Here is an 18,662-nt window from a genome sequence, read left to right on the forward strand (position 1 = left end):
TTTTATTTTTAAAAGTTTATTTGCTTAGCATGGAAAAAAACTTTACGATTTTCATAATTAATCATGTGAATAGAAACTTCAGGGCATTCTTTCACTTTGGAAAAATAATGGCAATCAGAAATATTGATGCCATTCAGAGTAAGGATATTGAAAAAAATACATTTGGGTTAAAGGTTTTAAACATAATACAGATGCACTAGGTGCTATTCCACAGAAACCTCTGTGTGTAAAGCCTGTGTTTTACATAGACATGCAAATATAAAGATATTCAGCAGTTGGGCTTGAGTGCATTTCAGGAGCACTGAAAACTTAGTTATCACTTCCGCATAAAGCCACCAGGATGGTTTCATAATCCCCTTTGAGTTCATCCTGTAAATTTAAGCATGAAAAACCCACAATTGTTAGAATAATGGTAAAATAAATCTCAAAAAACATTCAATATATATTGATCAAATATTAGTGCTCCATCTCTATAAATTAATTCCTTAATAAGACATCAGTTAGTCACAGACTGAGCTGGAACCAAGCACCCTCACTGAAGTTATTTGCATGAAATAAAGGCAAGCATTTTCAGAGTAGAGCATAGGTAGACAAGGCCAGTGAAAAAGCTGGGAGGTCTAGTGAAGAAGAGAAGCACAGAAGACTTTTATCTATCCAGGAGGTTAGGCTTTTACTCTAAATAAAGTGAAACTTTCTTTCCTGATCAGTGGTGTCCAATGCTCATTAATATTACAACACTTTGTGTATATGCGTTGTGTCTAACAGCATCTCATACAAAGGCTAACAGTACAGTGATACTCTACTCACCATGGGATTGCTTATTTAGATTGGTAAAAATGGATAATATGCATTAAGTATGTAGCATAATTATTACATGCATTTCTTGTTCTCTCTAATTTGAATCTGGTTTTCAGAGACATAAGAATTGTTTATTGTAGCCAAAATATGCCTCAAGACATTTTCATGCAATCACCACTTTGCAACATGATGAGGCGGTGTATTTACATATCAAATTACAGGTCATATACACACTTAAGGGAAGATTAAAAGTAACCTGCAGCATCTAACTGAAAAAGTAGAAGACATCAATAAAAATCCAGAAGGCATTTTCATACATGTAGGGAGTATGTTTCTACTCCAATCAAGACATCTTTTCAGTAATGTTTACTACTCTCCCACAAAGGTTCTTTGCTGGTTTAGTTTCTTTCAAGTCCCTCACCACTTGACTTTTCTGCAAAGGACATTGGGTGGTCAGTCCCTTTTAACAAAATATTTTTGTTAGCTTAACTCATTTACTTAGGTCATAGGGAAAACAGGCCAAATAAATGTTAGTAAAATTAAAAATTCATTTACTGGAGTACCCCAAATGTTAAAAGCCAATGCCAAGTTGTGTCAAATATCTCCCCTACAGCTGTCATGAAAATCACCCCCACTCTCCTGCTGAGGTACTGCTTAAGAATTTGGGGATATTGTACTCTCCATTCAGCTCTTGGATTCTACTCTAAGATGATATTCTGAGACATGTATCACTACTATTTCTATAGCTCTTTTGACAAAAACTGTGACATAGAAAAGGAATTAGTTCTCCCAGCCTGTGGGCCATTGGAAACATAAGGTATTCATCTACAGTGAGGTACGCAGGATGAACCAGTGACTGAGGAGCAGAAAATTAACAGGTCTTTACTGGGCTTCAGAAATCATCCAACTGTTTTGTGTTTCATGTGTCACATAGGAGAAAACCTACCATGATGGCTTGGCGGAGAGAGATGCCATACAGGCTCTTGTAATAGCCTTTGATCTCATGCATATCCACTTCATGGCGTGAAACCATGATTCTGATGAGGTCTTTGTGCCGGGTCCCAGAACCCTATCAAAAGAAACAAAGAAAAAAAGGGGAGAAAAAAGAATTATGCTACTTTCGTCACTGAAATACCTTTAATCAAATTCTGTGTGTTAATCCATTAGACTGCTTTACAGATGAACATACCCCTTCCTTTCCCTTTAGTATCTCTCGTAACAAGGAGGTCTCATATGTGCCTTATGTTCCCTATGAGTACAATTCACTTCTGATAGGCTCCCTCCACCTTGTTGTTTCTGGGGTATTTTAAATATTTCTAAATATTTCTTTTAGCTTTTTCCTAAAAACAGACATCTCCTTCACTGTTCTTGCTAGACATTAGGGACAGCCTAGAGTTTACTGCCTTTTTTCATTACTTTTTTAATAGTACAATGATCTGCATTTTCATAATGTTTCACTCTATTTTTCACATACTGCTCCTAACCAAGTCTCAGGAGTTATGACAATACCTACATACTAGACCGTTTCATGATCTCCAGCTGCCTCACTAACTTTCCAGAAGGATCGTGGATATCTCATTATAGATTAAGCTTCCACAAGGTTCCTGCCAAGATCTATAATTGCTTTCCTTTTCCCTTATTACTATAGCTGTTGTTTTGTAAGAAGGGCTCCAGTCTCCTTCCTGTCACTGTAACAGTAAAAGATATGTGTAGATGGACAGATGCATGCCTGGACACACAACAGCAAATAGACAACTCCTCTAACAGAAAGTATAAGGTTTCAAAGGAAGGAACAAAAGGAGTGATAGAAATTCTCTGAATTTCCCTCTACAGTCTTTTCCTGTCACACATAGGGCCTAGAGACCTCTAGCTAACGTTTTATTTTTCAGCTTATAAAGCAACTCATGTTTACAAAGAGGAGATCTTTATTTAGATTACCTTTATCGCCAAATGGAGTTTTTCTGCAAAGAAAGCTGGCTTGCTTGTGGCACACTTCACTGTAATGAAGCAGTGAGACAAGGTTACTTCTGCTATACATGTAATAAAAGTCTACCAATAAAACACTTTCAAAACCTGTTCATTTCTCTTACCCGCATACCCTATTTGTGTACTTTGTTACCTTTCTTCATAGTGTATGAGGACAAAAAAGATCCTTTCCTCTGTTTATTTAGAAAGCAATTCAATCAGGGGAGAACAATTACCATAAAAACAACACGTTTCTCCTTAGTTTACTGCCACAAATTTAAGGAAGGTGTTGCAGTTCCCAAGAGGAAAATTGTGAAAGCATTTATGCCTTCTATAGCACAGCTGGAGGTTATAATCTGATATTTGTTAACAAAATTATAGTTGAATTTTGATATGAAGAGGGATCTGATAGAAATTATTCTTTTATTCAAAGTAGGTTTGACTGTGATATAAAAGCTAAGAACAAGATGGGTATCTGACTCCCAATTAGATCCCTGATCCAGTGGTAAGAGGGAGTCCCTTCCTTACCTTTTTGTTCCTGAACAATGGTCACTAGCTTTATATGAATGTTTTCTTGAAAAAAAAACAATGAAGGATTTTTTCTATGTTTTTAATAATCAATATTATAAGTATTCTTGCAACATGAAACTTGGAGAAGAGTGACTTTGGTTGAAGACGGGTTTAAAACTATTGGATTTTTGATACAAACTATACCTGTTCTGACAGCTATTTTTGGCATATTGATTTCTTGTACAGGACTTCCTGTGTTGGCAACCCATCTGTTCTCCTTAAAAGATCTTTCCAAATATCAGGAGAGGTATTTCTACTCATTCACGAACTTCAGCTGATTTTAGGTGTCAATTAAATCACTATGATTAGGTTAGACTTTCCAAGGTATTATTTAGCAAGCTTCTCAATGAAGCAGGGTAAGTACAGAACAGTTTCTGATGAGAGCAAATATGGCAGAAATAAAAGTTTAGTGAGAACATACAGTAAGTTTCAGTCTGCAGAACCACTTACCAAGGGCAGTGAGGCAATTCTCAGTATCACCTTTCAGCTCCAAATCCAGTACCTTGTTCATGTCATGCTTGCTGTATTTGGTGTACTTCTGAAAGACTAAATAATGGGGAAAAAAACCAGTATTCTCCCTGCACTCTCTGCGCCCTATTCTGTCCTCACTGCTGCAGCAGAAGGCTGTTTGAGGGCCATTTTCTCACTTTCTTCAGACAGCTCAGTGTAAAGACCAGTGTCACTGCACAGACTGATGGGGTCAGGATATGGAATGGGACTTTGGCAGGATGGAAGGGTTCATTTCCCATTGGCTGGGGTAGAGGCGGCCAACTGACTGAACCAGGGCTTGTGACACTGTGTGACAGCCCCCCGTCTAGGGCAAACTGGCTAAGAAGCCAGGCCATTTTGGGGAGCTCTTATTGCTTGGCATTGTGATCAGGACCCAGCTGAGACTTCAGTTTTGTTGACAGCCTAAATAATATTGCTCATCTCTACTACTGAAAGAACAGCTAGGCTGCCACCACACCCTTAGTCAGCAACCATACTTCCAGTTAGAGTCATGTGTTGATAATCTGTGTCTTCTCTGAATTCATGGCCAGGAGATGTTCAAAAATCATCCCAGAGAGGCATGAAGCTCTGTTCAACTTACCCCTTCGAAGATGCGGGTAGCTTCTTGTCGTAAGAACATTTATAAACACAGCAGTGTCTGTTCCTTTCCTTTTCTCTCCTGCTTCATACAAGGCCTGTCATAAAAAAAAAAAAAGAAGGTGGCAAGGTCAATATTGGAATAGTAAAGCTCAAACAGGAATACTGTCTTTTGAAGGCCATTGCTTATTAGTAATGAAAACTTTCCCTTGACACAATACAGATCAAAACTGTACCCTACCTGAGACTAACTCCAGTTCTGTCAAGTAATACTTCATACATCACTTACATCATAATAGTACCTATTGAACACTGTGCAGCTAGAAAACATATTTTCAGACATTTTACAATCACCATCTAGCTTTCCTGGGCATACTACATTCTTGAATGAAGTTCTTTTTCATTTGTCATGATAGCAGTCTTCATGAAAGCTTGGGACTGGTAGGATTTCTTAAGATTGACAAAACAATGGAAGTTCAGAACTGGTAGGATTTCATAAGACTGACTAAATTATTTCTGCAACTAACTGGTGCAATATGCAGGAGAAACCTATGTAATAAGTATTTCCTCATCTTTCCAGGAATGACTTTTACTTCCAGAAAGTAAAAACCAAATCAATCTCCTCTATTTTTCCCACTTCTTCAAACCTCTTTAAGAGTAATAATAAAAGACCTCAACACAGCTTGAAGATTTAACACTCTGCATCAAGATAAATAGTACTGAACTCTTGAACTTAGCAGAAGTATTAATTTACTTTCATATGATGACAGAACTAAACTTACGTAACAGGAATTAAAGCAGTATTTCTCAATGGCCTTTTCTTGGCTGGGGTTTTTTAAAAAATCAATTTGAAGTCATTTAAACTTGAATTTTAACTGTGATGTAGCATTTTATAGGTGAAAACTCAGCAACAACTGCTAATTTTTATCAAGATTTTAGCAAAGACAGTCCCACTAATGTTGGAAGAAATAAGAAAAAAGATCAGATGTTTATTTCAGAATTATTGAGAAAATGACTTTTTCTTATTGAGAAAACGACTGTGAGGTTTACCAATAATCTTGAAAGGTTTGTCGCTAAAAAGCAAAATTTATATCTAACATATTGCAGAGTTCACACTGGTCATTGTATGGCAGCTAATTCTGCACATAGATGAGCACACCCTTGTCCCTTAATTCAAGAACTGTTTTATAAACAAAAGCAAGACTGGGTCTGATTCCTCCGTTTGTTGACTTGTAACTCCAATGGTCTGCATGCTTTTCATGAACTAGACGAGGTATTGCAGAAATGTTTCCAAAGCTAGATTTTAGGGTGAAGATCTAATTTCCTTCATATAATTAGCTTGCATTAACTTTGTAAAATACTATCTCCTCAGAAATGATTGCTGTATGACATTGAAATCTCTGTTAGGTCTGCAATGCACAGGATCCAGACAGCCAGTGGAAGCTCAAGTAAGTCAGAAGGAGAAGTTCTGCAAAGTGACAAGTATGATCTTACCCTGGCATCATTGTCAGCAAGTTCATCATTCACATGATGATTTTCACACCGATCACCCTACATAAAGAAATAAATAAAATTTCACTGGTACTCACAATCATTCAGGTCACTAAAGCTTCACATTTGAGAGTTCTGCAGCACCATTCTCATACATAAACCAATACATAACTGAAAATAGGTGCAATTATGTCAATTATCCTGTGAATAAAACTGTTGTATTTGTAATCAGAGAACATACTTCTACAGCCATCAGCAACTTACTTCTTAATTCCCACCTAAAAATCCACAGGAAGTATTTATTTATTGACATGAAACTACAGGCTTCAAACCTGTGACCTGCTCGCTGATGATCATTCAACTCCTTCCAAGTTGATTTGAAATTTAAAACTGGAAATCCAAACCATGAAAATGGATGTATCAAAAAATTAACCTGTATGCAAGTACAAGGTTCATATACATATCCTCAAAAATCAAATATTTATTAATTTTAAAAGTGTGTTTTTATTGGGAAGGTCCACTGTTTGAACTCATGTACTTTTGAATGTAAATTTACAAAACACTTAACAGTTTGTCCGCTTGTTAACTCCCCACCCTTGTCCCATTATCTAACTACTAGAAACATACATTAACAGCAAAAAAGTTTGTATCTCTAATTGTAAATATTTCTTATTTTTCTAATCAATTGACATAACATTGTGCCTGATGCTTTTTCTAACACTTTAAGATAGCACAAAAAAGTCTTAAAAGCATAACTGATAAAAAGGAAATACTGTTTTACAATAATGTTTTTTAAAAGGCGTTTGAGACAAGATCTCATCATACTTTGTCTAAGAACAGTTTCTAATGGTCTAGGATATAAAAGTAAAAAAAGCAACACAAAGAAATAAATATTGCATAAATCTTCACTTTTTGCAAGTCTCTCTAAAATAGTCTTGAGAACATTAATTTTTGATTATAGATATTGTCACTCAAAGTGCTTAAGCATAGCATACCTTGGCAAGAGCAACCAACACCTTTTGAAAGTCTCCAGATGTGTCCGAGATGATATCTTGTGTCAGATCTCTCTTCAGCACTGCAATCCAATAATTTGTTTTGAAGTCATCAACTTAGTTGACTACATAATCTTTAAAGGTCCCATCAAATCAATCTACGATCTTTTCCACCATTTCCTTAATTTCCCACTTAAATATGCCCACTAGAAATGTGGTTTTTTATTTTCTCTCGTTTGATTTCAAGCAAAGAAGTTTATTTGTAACCTACCCTTTAAATCCTGAGATGTGCCATGAAACTGGAGGTTAAACCTAAAATGTGCTGAAAAATGTCCATATCTAAGGTTTTGTGGGGAGCAATGTTTGGATTTCTGCATGTAAAATACACAAACCTTTTTCTGAGCCTTTTTCTTTTTTGTCTTTACTTCTGGCTGTTCTTATCAATATTGAACTCAATCACAAAACTCTCCCAAAAAATCAAGCTTTTAATATAGGCATCTCAAAAAATGTCTTGGTAAAAGTTACCTCATCATCTCAGAAAATATGATTCAATTAGACAACACAATAAACTTGACATATAAGAGAAACACCACATTACTCTGTAATTTCAGGTATTTTCCCCCTATAGTTCACTGGTTGCTCCTACTGCTAACATGTCCATGTTGTGAATTCAGTAAGATTTTTTTTTTTTCAAACCTGTGCTTTTATCTTAAAATGTCAGCCAAGGTTTAGTTACAGGGGAAGAAAAGTAGCTTGGCTTTGCATGCATCTGAGAAAATGTCTAAATGTGTGACTTATTCCATGAGACACCCACAATTCCAGCAGTGGTGATGTATCTTTTCCTTCACTATTGGGATCTACATAGGTCAGCAAAAGTCACCACGACCTCCCTTCCCCAGAAACCCTGTCAAATTTTTGTGAAGCTTCATTTGCTTCCTAAATTGTTCTCAGTTCCTCATACTATGTGAAGCTGTGACTCTAATTGTTTGTTATAGGGTTATATGATGGTATAACTTCTTTCTTGCTTCTTAATGCTTATTTCTTGCTCTGAATCACCTTCCTTGTAGTATCTGCTGGTGTCTCTGATCTCTTGGTTGCTTCTTGAGGCCAGAATCTCAATTAAGGCATCTTCATCAGTTCCAAGCCCCTAATAAAAACAATTGAAGTTTTAGGGATGTTATTCAATAGAACTTAATATTCTTATCATAAATAAAAATTACTGCCTTGGCTTTGAAGGCACCTCATGGGAAGAGAAATGAAAAATAAAAATATTGTGCTTCCATATAATGTAATTTCAGCTCTTTTGGAATTAAATTTTTATCACATTCTATATACTGGTGCCAAGAAGTGCTAAAGGGATCAAACAATGCACATAAAAGATAAGGATCTAAAATCTATGGGAAAAAACATCTCCTTCCCTTTTTTTCATTCTCCTATGTAAACATGAATGTAAATGCTATGATTCCCATTAGCAACCAGTTTTCAGAAGGCAGAAAGAATTCATTCAAACAAAAGGATCTCCTCCTCCAACTCTAAAATTCAGCAGGGATTACTGGGTCTTGTTCTCACAAACTGAGTTACCAATAGAGATTTATTTAACAAAATGAATCTAAAATAAAGATAATTCACAAGCCTTGAAATCTGTGTCCAGTGTTATTTATGATAACTACAGGTGGCTCTCTAGGAAAGTTTTTCTCCAAAGATTTTGCCTTGCCTTCATAGACGCTCTTAATTCTTCAGCATCAAATTGAGCTGGAGTTTTGAGCAAAGCCACAACAACATCTTCTAGATGGCCTTTCAGAGCTTTCTTCAAAGCCTCTTCTAGACTCTGTTTCAGGAAGAATAAGAAACAAACTAAGTTAATGAACGGTTAAAAGTGTAGCTGCTGCTTAGCAGCAGTTCAAAAATTACTCACCTCTGATCAATCTCAGGCTATGTCATTCCTATATCTAAAATACAAAGAATTATGAAGCCCTACTTCTAGTTACAAATTTGTTGTATTTGACACTTAATATTAATTGAAGTGCCAGGGAGGGTTTTTCAGTAAGTATTCTGGAGTGCTTTCACACATTGCAGTTCAGCTATATTGGAACAGTTACAGCATCAGAAGAAGACTCAAAATAGGCTTCACGTTCTTCAAGTGAAGACAATGCCATATCACTCTTAAAATTATGACTCAGTTGCTTATTTGTATAACATTTGAACTCATTGTTTACTGCATGAAGTTTGAAGTGAACATATATAATATCACCCTAAACAAAAACAAAAGTTCTAGAGATAAAGGTAATGTTTCAATTTGACCTAAATTTAAGTGGGGTGAAAAAAACCCCTAAAAATCTGATTTATTCTGCTGCCTATCTAAAAATGTTCTAAAAAACACTGGAAGCCCCTCCCTATACCAGTGCTGGCATACTTGGGGAGCAGTGTCATGGTCCTACAACTCTCCTATCCAATTCAGTATTCTATCTTTACTCACATATACCATTTGAGCCAGGAGAAACTTTGATATTCTGGGTGAAAAGTAAGCTTGGTTTGAACATACTTTACCTTCCCCTTAGCCTGCTGATAGGCAGCTTTGATCTGCTGTCGCTGAGCATTCGTTCTCTTAGTCAAGATGTCAATGATGGTGGCTTCATCCACACCTATGAATCATCAAACAAAACTCCAACATAGTCAGAATATATGTCATTTAGCCAGTTAATTTTTTAAATTATTATCCACTTTATGTCATATCTAGATTTCTCAACAAACTCAAATATAACCAAAGGAAAATCTGTAATCATCTACAGACTCACAAGATTAGTGATGTAGCTAAGAAACCAAATAAATAAATCTATCCAGGACACAGATATTTCATGCAAAAAGTCTTAAAGTGTTCTGAGTGTAGGTCTTCTACTAAACTGAAAAAAACCTAAAAAACACCAAACAAACAGAAACCTACACTCAAAAACAAACTAGATGGCATATACTCCTTTAATCTCAGTGAGTCAAACTGAAAAACCTTTTGAAGTAGAGGCAAAGTGCCAAATGTGAATTTCATTAAAAGAGAGAAAAGTAACAGAAGCATACAATATATTATCAGCATAATCACTGCCTCTTGCAGGAATTTTATGGAAATCAAACCAAAAAGTATTAGTATCGTATGTTGCAATGTTATTTCCTTCACGAAGATCTAAATTTTTAAAACCCTTCCTTCAACACATTCAAGTACTTTAATATAGTATTGAGGTCTGAAACCATAATACAACATCAGGCTACCAAAGAGCTGCGATTCTTCACCAAGTAGCATAAATTAATGTATTGCCAAGCTTTTAAAAGTAGAGGCACCTCTCCTGCTTGCCCCTGCCTCTTGCTCTGATATTTTATTCAGTGCTATTCCCAAAATTTTCTAAAGAAGAATCCTAATGTACTAAGCTAAATATTTACTCCTCTTACCCTTTACAGTAATAGCTCTGTCCAAAGCAACAACATCAGCTGATGGATCAAAATTTGGGTATGTCTGTACTCCACGGATATTTTTTGAACTCTTCTGCAGAGGGGGGAAAAAAAAAATTGCTCATTCCGAAGAATATTTTTGTGCAGAAGCAGATTTGAATGCCCAAATAAACTATGCATTTGAGATTGCCTTTTATCATCAAGGAACATACAGTTTTGTAGCTACAGGTAATTGAACAGGTTGAATAATGGATAATTGTATCTATTCCTTTCACAAATCTCAGATTAAACAAAAAAGTACTTCATAAATTGTTTTAGGTACCTGAACACCTATTTCTTAGTGTGAGTTAGATTGCATAAGAAAATATTCAACTGTCATAATTAGGAAATTGTGCTCAAATTTTATAGGCTCTAAACTCACAATTAAGTCCTACAGGCACTTCCAGTAAAATGCTAATTTCTTTGCTCACTTTATGCAAACTGACTGTGTGTCACATTATGGGTGTCCTGAGGTGCTTCATATCTAAGCTTTCAAACACTTCTTGCATTCAAGATCTTGGGGAAGTGTTCAAGCCTAACCCTACAAGGAAGTGGAGACCTCTTGGCCAGATTCTTTGAAACTTCAGACAAAAGCCACAGTTTTCGCAAAGCATTATCCACTGGCAGATTATCCACTGGTGAATCTACTCCTAGGTGGGCACTCCCTAGTCAGCATCTGAAAATCTCTGGGGACTGTACAACAGATCATTTGGCTTGCCCTGTGTCAGCAACATGACACATCAAGTTATGGGTAGGACCTAACAGCACTAAGTAAGTCATTCAGCACTCAACTCAACACCACTAAATAACTGATTCTAGTCTACCGCTATTACAGAACTACAAAATGCTCCAAGATGCTTGGATGAAAGATTAATAGAAAATTCCCATTGTTGTGATATATGGTTAGATTTCTTATTAGAAGACACCAGCACTTCAGCTAGGAGTGATCCAGAATCACCTATTGTCTTTCTTGTTTCAAAAACTAGTATTTTAATTTTTTTAATCCTTTGCCGTTAAAAGAAAATATCCCAAGAGAAAGGGCAAGGTTTTATGAATACATGTTTTACACACAACAATTTGTATTGAATTTTGTACATTTCTAGCATCTGATAATTAAATATTATCTCTTTACACAACTGTCTCACTAGGAGTTGTAAAAGAGCAGACAGACTGCCTACTTAGATCAGTCTCTTGCATACTTTTCAAGAGATCATTGTGTCTTGTGTGCTAAGCAAACAAAGGAATGGGACTCTCTCACTGCTTGTTTCTCAATCTTGCAGGCGAACCTTTGTATACTGGTTTCAATGCCAAACTTATCTACCAGCAATACAAAAATCTCTGTAACCATCATAGCCAAGAACGTCTCAGGACCCTGGGAATGGAAGGGGGATAGGATGTAGGACCCAAAGATTTGTGCACAAAATGTTGTGGAGTCAAAATTACAAAACCTACAGGGGCCTAGAGCAGAAAACTTTTGTTTACTGAAATTTCCCTTATATAATTTTGTTTTCAAAATGTAAGGTTTTTTAGGGAACTTGTGTGACTTTATGGTGTACTTCTTTACCTTTGCTTTCATTTCAATATCTTCACTTCATCATCATAAAGATTCTGCATATCATCCTAGCACAGTAACTCTTGACTACTCACAACTATATCCCTCCCTGTAATGTGTGACAGTACTCATTATCTGAGGCTTTTTATTAAGTGCTGTGGCTCGTTCCACCATGACAGTGACATGTGATATTGCAGCTAGGATATATACTAGTGACTTTACTTCCTCCTTTACATTCCTGGGTTCCAACTCATGGCTTCCTCAGCCAAAGAGTCCCTGTTTTTTTCAGGGACTCTTTTGTGCGTTGTCTGAACATGCTCATACACGTTCACCCAACTCAGCATCAGATTTACCACATTAAAGAAGCCCATCTGAAGTGATTCAGTGACTGGTCACTGGGAATTACATTTTAATCACACTAACTAGTTCTGCCTAAGAATTGATAACTAGACTGATAGGTGCAAATAGGAGCAATTTTTCATCTTGTAGCAAACTTCCTATGTTATATGGTTACATTAGATTATACACCACTAAAATTGGGTTCCAGTTCTAATCTGCTAGAGTTTTGCCATTGTTTTTCTTCCATTTGCAGTTATGAGAGATGTTTAAATGCTTTTAAACCACTTGTTAAGAGTACAGGAAAATAAGGATGGTGCTTTCAAAAACTGGTAATACTTACAATGCATTCCTGCTCCTGATTGTCCATGAACCATGCCTGCTTCAGAAATTCTGATACCATGGCCATGTTGACAGAGTTTCTGGGAAGAGATGCATCAAGTTACAAACCATTTTTCATCATTTTCAGCACCAGTGCAACTCAAGATTTTTCACCCCTAAAAACACTTCTCTAGCACAATGACATGTCGTGGTTAAAGTCCCACATGGTAACTGGCCTGTGCTATTGGAGGGAGGTAACTTTGATGTTTCATGAGTGATGTGATGATCCACAGCTGCTTGCTCACCCCTACACTCTTAGCTACCTTCAGAAGTTTTAGATAAAAGTAGTTTTATCAGTAGTACTATTTGTTTTATCAGTAGTACAATTTGCTTATACAAATACATTAGCACTAGCACTTACTTACAAAGAGCAGTTACTAGAAACCAATCAGTCTGTCTTTCTCATTAGTTAACCTATCGTTTATGCCCATTTAGTTTGATCATTTTGAAATTCACTGATAAACAAGGGTTCTTGTCTCATCATTTACTGCGGTTGGAGTTCTTGTACATTATGTTAGGAAAAAAGATATTCTCTTGTTAAATATTCTTTCATGTGATTTCTTTGACTAGACATTTTCTAAGGAAGATAAGTAATTCTGGATAGTTTTATACACATTGATTTTTCTTACATATTTTCTACAATTTCTACAAAATAATAATAAAGCATTACCAATTTAAGAAGAGGAAAGAAAAACAAGTTTTGCTTTTTTACCACTCTAAAAGAAAGTCCACCCAGCTTTCCCAAAAGTCACTATGCAGAAAAGGAAAAAAATGAGAGGTCACGTAACATTAAGTACTCAAAAATAATGAGTTGCCTCATAACAACTTCTTTTGTTGGTATGGGAAATACTCTGTTTGCTAACAGAAATAGCGAGGAAATAGAAAGAAGAAATCAATGGTTTATCATATAAAGTCATTCAAACTAGATTATTATTGTAAAATACTTTTCATCCACATGCTCTAGGAAAGACTTGGATTTAAAGCATACTGTTTAAGCAGTAACCAGAGATAAGGTTGCTGAGTAAACCAGACTGATTTTGAAACTGGTGTTAAGAGACAAAATTCTGTTTGCAGTCTTGGAGTACAGAACATATATACAATTATAAAAAAATTATGTTAGTTGTACTGGTAACATACCCGCTCAGTACTGTAGGAAGGACAGAGACCAGTCTTTTGAATTGATACAAAGTTTAGGATCAAGGGGTGCAGCTGCAGCCCAGCTTTTTCTTACCCTCACAGTAAAACTGTAGTTTGCTTCTGAATTCAGAAACTAACAAAGTGACAAATACCTCACACAGCCTGCCTGCAGCTCTCTCCAAAGTAAGAGCCAGCCATATTCCCTCTTCCCAAAAAAATTCTTGCTTTTGCTTCCTTCCCTCAGGAAGGGATTTAGCTCTGTCTATGCTGCCAGAAAAGCTGAAACTGATTTAAAATCTGTATGTTATTTACAGTAGGTCTCAATATAGGGTATTTACAGTAGGTCTCAACATAGGTCTCAAGTAGGGTAATCGACAGAATATTCAGTCAGATTTAAGGACCAACTTTTATGACCTGCTATTTATTCAGGACCAGAAAAGCATGCTCACATCACAATTGCAACCTCCACTTTTCTCAAGTTGTCAGAGTGACTCCTGAACATTTCTACTGACAGAAGCTAACAACAAGGGCAGTTGAAGCAAAACAGTACCTGAAATTCCTCTGCATTTTGTAACAGCACACGAGGGCCATATGCAGCAGGATGGAAACAGTTAAACGTTTCTATACTGGGTACACTGAGTCATCAACGAGGACATGTCCTGGTATGTCTGCTGGCTGACTGAATCACAGAGCAGAGAAACACCCCAAGCTACGGAACAAGATTCAGTCTCCCAGCACCAAATCTGAGAAAAGGTGTGTTCTGCCTGATAAAGTAACCCTTTTCAGGGAGAGCAGGCTTTAGGAAGCACTGCTAACACATCCCTTTCTTCTACAAATCCACACACCCACCCTTGACACCAAGCTCTAAAGCTTTTGATGCCTTTAGGGCTGGCTGGAGCAGAAGGCTACTAGGCTACACTAAATTGGATTTATTAAGCTTCTAAAACTTCATTTTTTATTATTTAAATTATACAGTAAGAAAAAAGTCTGTGCCATAAAAACTTTTAAAAGTATTTTCTCCTCTTTCGAAATAAAGACGCTGGCATGTAGATCCATCTATTTCCATCTAGTAAAGAAATAATGCAATTTTAATATCAGTCAAAGTAGTCAATGGCTAAAGACCTTAGTCTGCTTGAATTAGTTTAGCAAAGTAAGAAACCAATTTACATATAAAACCCTTCTCCTGCTTTGGAAGAAATTACAGCTGATAAGAAAAAAGAAGACTGGAATCTAGAAAGACAGCCAGCCCCCTGATGGAGACGAAGTCTTGCCCTATACTCTGTCCTGCCACTCTAAAATGCAAAGAGATCATGTAAACAGTGCCTAGATCCAGGAGGGTTACATTCAGTCCAGATATTACTTTAATGCAGTATGAAAAGGACTGGAGCAACTGATTCCCAATTGGAATGATCAACATCACAATGGAATTGAAAAGTCAGTCAGACATCCAGACTGAAATCCCTAACTACTTTTTCACAAAAATCACCATAATATCCCTGTCTGGCCCTTAATCCCCTGAAGATGCACTCTTGAACAGGATCAACCAAAACTTTTTTAATGTTATTAAAAATATTTGAAGATACAAACTAGGTTCTTACACTACAGTCTGTGTCAAATGACACCATTGATCTATGCTTCTTTAACTAAATGACACATTTATCTGTGCTTTTTTAACCATATCATGAAGCATGTCGGATGCCTGGTTACGTTCAAAGGCTCAATACCAGGATCTTGATGTAAATTACAGTCATGACACACAGTCAGAAAAACAAACAGAAGATCTAATAGAGTAATTAACTACGCAGTAGAAAGTCTGCTGATTATGGAAACATCAGAGAGGAAAAGCAATCTCATCCTTGTAAAATTCTATGGAAAAATTGAGCAGAAAGAACCCCAGATGATACAGCTTTTGCGTGGCTTTGCCAAGTTTTTAGTCAGAAAAGCAGCATTTTGCTCCCATGTTTCTAAAAGGTTGGTTTGATTTCTAAAATTTTACTTCTGATTTGCTTTCTAAGAGAGTTGATTCTCATCAGTTTCATGAATTCCTCTAATGCAGCAAACTGTGGTTGAAGTAACAACAGCTGTTTCTATTTTTTAAGTCTACATACACAGCATAGTAGTTTTATAGAAACTCCAGTTTTACTGCAGATTTCTACAGCAGGCTACCAAAAAGGCAAAGAGAAAGTATGTGAAATTATCAACTCCAAATAACTTTGCATCTGAAGTTTTAACCATTTTTATTCCCTTTTTCAATTGCATTAAATAAAGGCAACAATTGTCCAAGACCTTCTGTAAAATGTTCCAGAATGGAAAGAATTTCTCCTGCCCACACCCGTCTTTTTCCCTGACAGCAAGTCCAACCCACAGAAAGTTTGCTTAATTTGTCAAAGTCACTTAAGCATACAATTTCTAAAATGTGCTGGGTCTATAGGGAGCAATAATGAACTACAAAATCCTACCTTCCTTCTCACAAACACTGCCTTGCAGCGCTGCACAGTCAGGAGAAAAGGAGCAGAGGGTTCTCAAAGCTTTTATACTCTGTGCAGGAAACCCCACCCAGCAACCAGTGTTTCCACAGTCCTAGTAATCATCTGCAGCAGCTGTATCTGGGTGCCACCCAAAGTGGAGAAACATTAGGGGGGAAAAAAAAAAGAGTCATTGCGAAACTATGTGCTGGCAAAAATATAAGCAGATTTCAGAACGGAAAAGATAACAAATGAGCAACCCATGGTAGCTCTCCTCTCCTGCCCTGACCACATCCTTGGTTTTAATAAATTGCATAAATCTTTTGGGATCGTATGATTAAATATTAAGAAAAATAAACTTGAGTTATTTTCTTCACATTTTGACATGTCTGATATAATTCCAAAAGTGATATAAGATATACCTTTGCTCAGTGAAACTTTGAGAGAAGAAAGGGTGAAGAGTCAAGGCAGCATCCTCACTCTGCTGAGATCTGGTGGCTATCAGCTCTGCATCTTTTGCATGTGGGCCCATGACAGAAATAACCCAGGAATAAAACAAATCTAGTATTTCATATAAATAACTTTTTCTTCTTGGAAAGAAACACATGGGAAAAGGCAGGCTTAATATAGGGGCAATAATTAGCATCTACATAATTAGAAAGAGATTGAAGCAATCAGATTAAACTCTTGAAGTTCAAAGTGAGAGTGGTTTGCACAAGAGGAGGGTATATCTGCTAGAAGTGGTTTTCTGCGAGCACTTCCTTGCCCAGCCAGCACAGAACAACACCATGCATATCACTAATATCTCAGGTTGTCCTGAAGCATGATGTCCAGTGAAGAAATACCTGTTCCTGAACCAGAAGTGTTTGCAGTGGGTAGACATGGCTCCCAGCAGATATCCTCCTCCTCCTCCTGACTGGCTGCAATGCATAGGTACCCTTAGTATGGTTGATCTGCTTTGCATGAGCATACATGAAACGCAGCCTGCCCTTGAAACCTGTGTCTAACAATTAATTATATGAGGAGGAAGAGGAACAGACTGGTGGTAATTATTAGAGGGGACCCTCACAAATTTCTCAAATGTAACATAACATACATGCACATTCCAACATAGCTTACATCTTCCTCCCTACACCAAAATATGGGGTGCTCGGAGTAATCTGCTCATCACAACCAAGGATGCCCCCATCCCAGCAGCCTGAGGGGTGAGCCTCCAGGGGTGCTGAAGGACATAGCAGTCAGTACACCCTAGCCCCAGGATCTGCCCTCAGCAGTGGCTTCAGCCCTCATTCCCCACTTGAGCCACTGCCCTGCCGCCTTACAGAAGGCTGGGACTGAAAGTGGGACCCAGCCTACGGGCTGATGGCCTGTCACATTCTCATCCCCAGTGAGGTGCCAAATGCCTGGAGCTTGAGCTGCCTACAGTGCCCACCCCAGGCATCCTGCACCTGCCTGGGGTGATGGGACAGGAGGGCTGCCAGGCCCTGCCCGCTGACCCCCATGGGAACACTTCTGGCCCCCAGGGAATCCCCAACCCCCCTGATTCTCTGAGAACAATTTTCTCCTATGCTATGTAATTTCTTTTCCCTCTGTACATTTAATATATCATTTCACAAAATTATTTTAGATGTTTTTAGTAAGCTGAATAATCGAAGGGATCTACCAGCTGACAATGATACAGTGAGCAACTGTCAGGTGTATGTTGATTTGTTTATTTAATTATGAGGTGTGATTAGTCTAGCCCACTCGAATTCCATGTCAGGATGACACTAGCAATCTAATTTCACTTGGGTCAGGTGTTAGCCGGAATCTCTGGTTTTGCTCTTTTTCTGGGACTGTTTCCCCCGCCTATTAATGAGCACAGTCAAGGGTGGGAATCAGTGTGCTACAAGTGCACGGTATGACACACCTCCATGTCAACTCTTTTTTCTAATACACTTTTTCTATAATCAGATTACTATCCCATTTTTATCACAGTGTTTTTTAACTTCTGATTAATTCTTTTCTTTTTTTTTTTTAATCTAATTCTATTGTCTTTCAGGCCCATGTTTCCACCTTCAGAGTGATATCACAAGAAGGCATTGTGCTACTACTCGTTGCAAAAGTTGTTTGCATTTGCTTTTCCTCCTTCCTAATGGGTGGGCAGATATTGGTTGACTCACTGTCTTCCTGGAGCTTGACTGAGTCACCATCTGCACTAGAGGGCTTTGTTGTCCAAAATGCTGGACTTAAAAAAATGTACTTTAATTAGATAGAGCTCTTAACAATTGTTTATTGTTAAGTTTTTAACTGTTACTCCATCATTTGTTTCATAAATCTATCACAGTTTGTATATTTTTTATTGTTGAGTTGTCATTATTTATTCAGAAGTGGCAGAGCACACAGCCACTGGTTTAGGGGCTCAAATGTCTCAAA

At 37.2% G+C, this 18,662-nt stretch overlaps 1 protein-coding gene across 1 annotated transcript; it reads right to left on the reverse strand.

Annotated features, from left to right (window-relative positions):
* ANXA1 (annexin A1) lies at positions 1-16,341 on the reverse strand. The gene is made up of 13 exons (XM_066181312.1): positions 16,242-16,341; positions 12,608-12,686; positions 10,338-10,431; positions 9,450-9,544; positions 8,617-8,730; positions 7,959-8,049; positions 6,906-6,985; positions 5,914-5,970; positions 4,424-4,517; positions 3,784-3,879; positions 2,737-2,795; positions 1,745-1,867; positions 1-369 (listed from the first exon to the last, which is right to left on the reverse strand). Exons 2-13 carry the CDS (start codon positions 12,671-12,673, stop codon positions 310-312), a joined length of 1,029 nt encoding a protein of 342 aa, XP_066037409.1. The 5' UTR covers positions 12,674-12,686; positions 16,242-16,341; the 3' UTR covers positions 1-309.
* Positions 16,342-18,662: the final 2,321 nt, after the last annotated feature.

This window comes from Chamaea fasciata, unplaced genomic scaffold (assembly GCF_029207755.1).
Source record: "Chamaea fasciata isolate MVZ Bird 193981 ecotype frontalis unplaced genomic scaffold, bChaFas1.0.hap1 SCAF_4, whole genome shotgun sequence".
Classification (NCBI taxonomy): domain Eukaryota; kingdom Metazoa; phylum Chordata; class Aves; order Passeriformes; family Sylviidae; genus Chamaea; species Chamaea fasciata.

Coding starts and splice junctions, on each gene's coding strand:
- ANXA1 (XM_066181312.1), bottom strand. CDS start 12,673: ATGGCCATGGTATCAGAATTTCTGAAGCAGGCATGGTTCATGGACAAT. Junction 2,796..3,783: donor GAATTGCCTCACTGCCCTTG/GTAAGTGGTTCT, acceptor GCTTCATTACAG/TGAAGTGTGCCACAAGCAAG. Junction 1,868..2,736: donor AACTCCATTTGGCGATAAAG/GTAATCTAAATA, acceptor TTCTTTTGATAG/GGTTCTGGGACCCGGCACAA.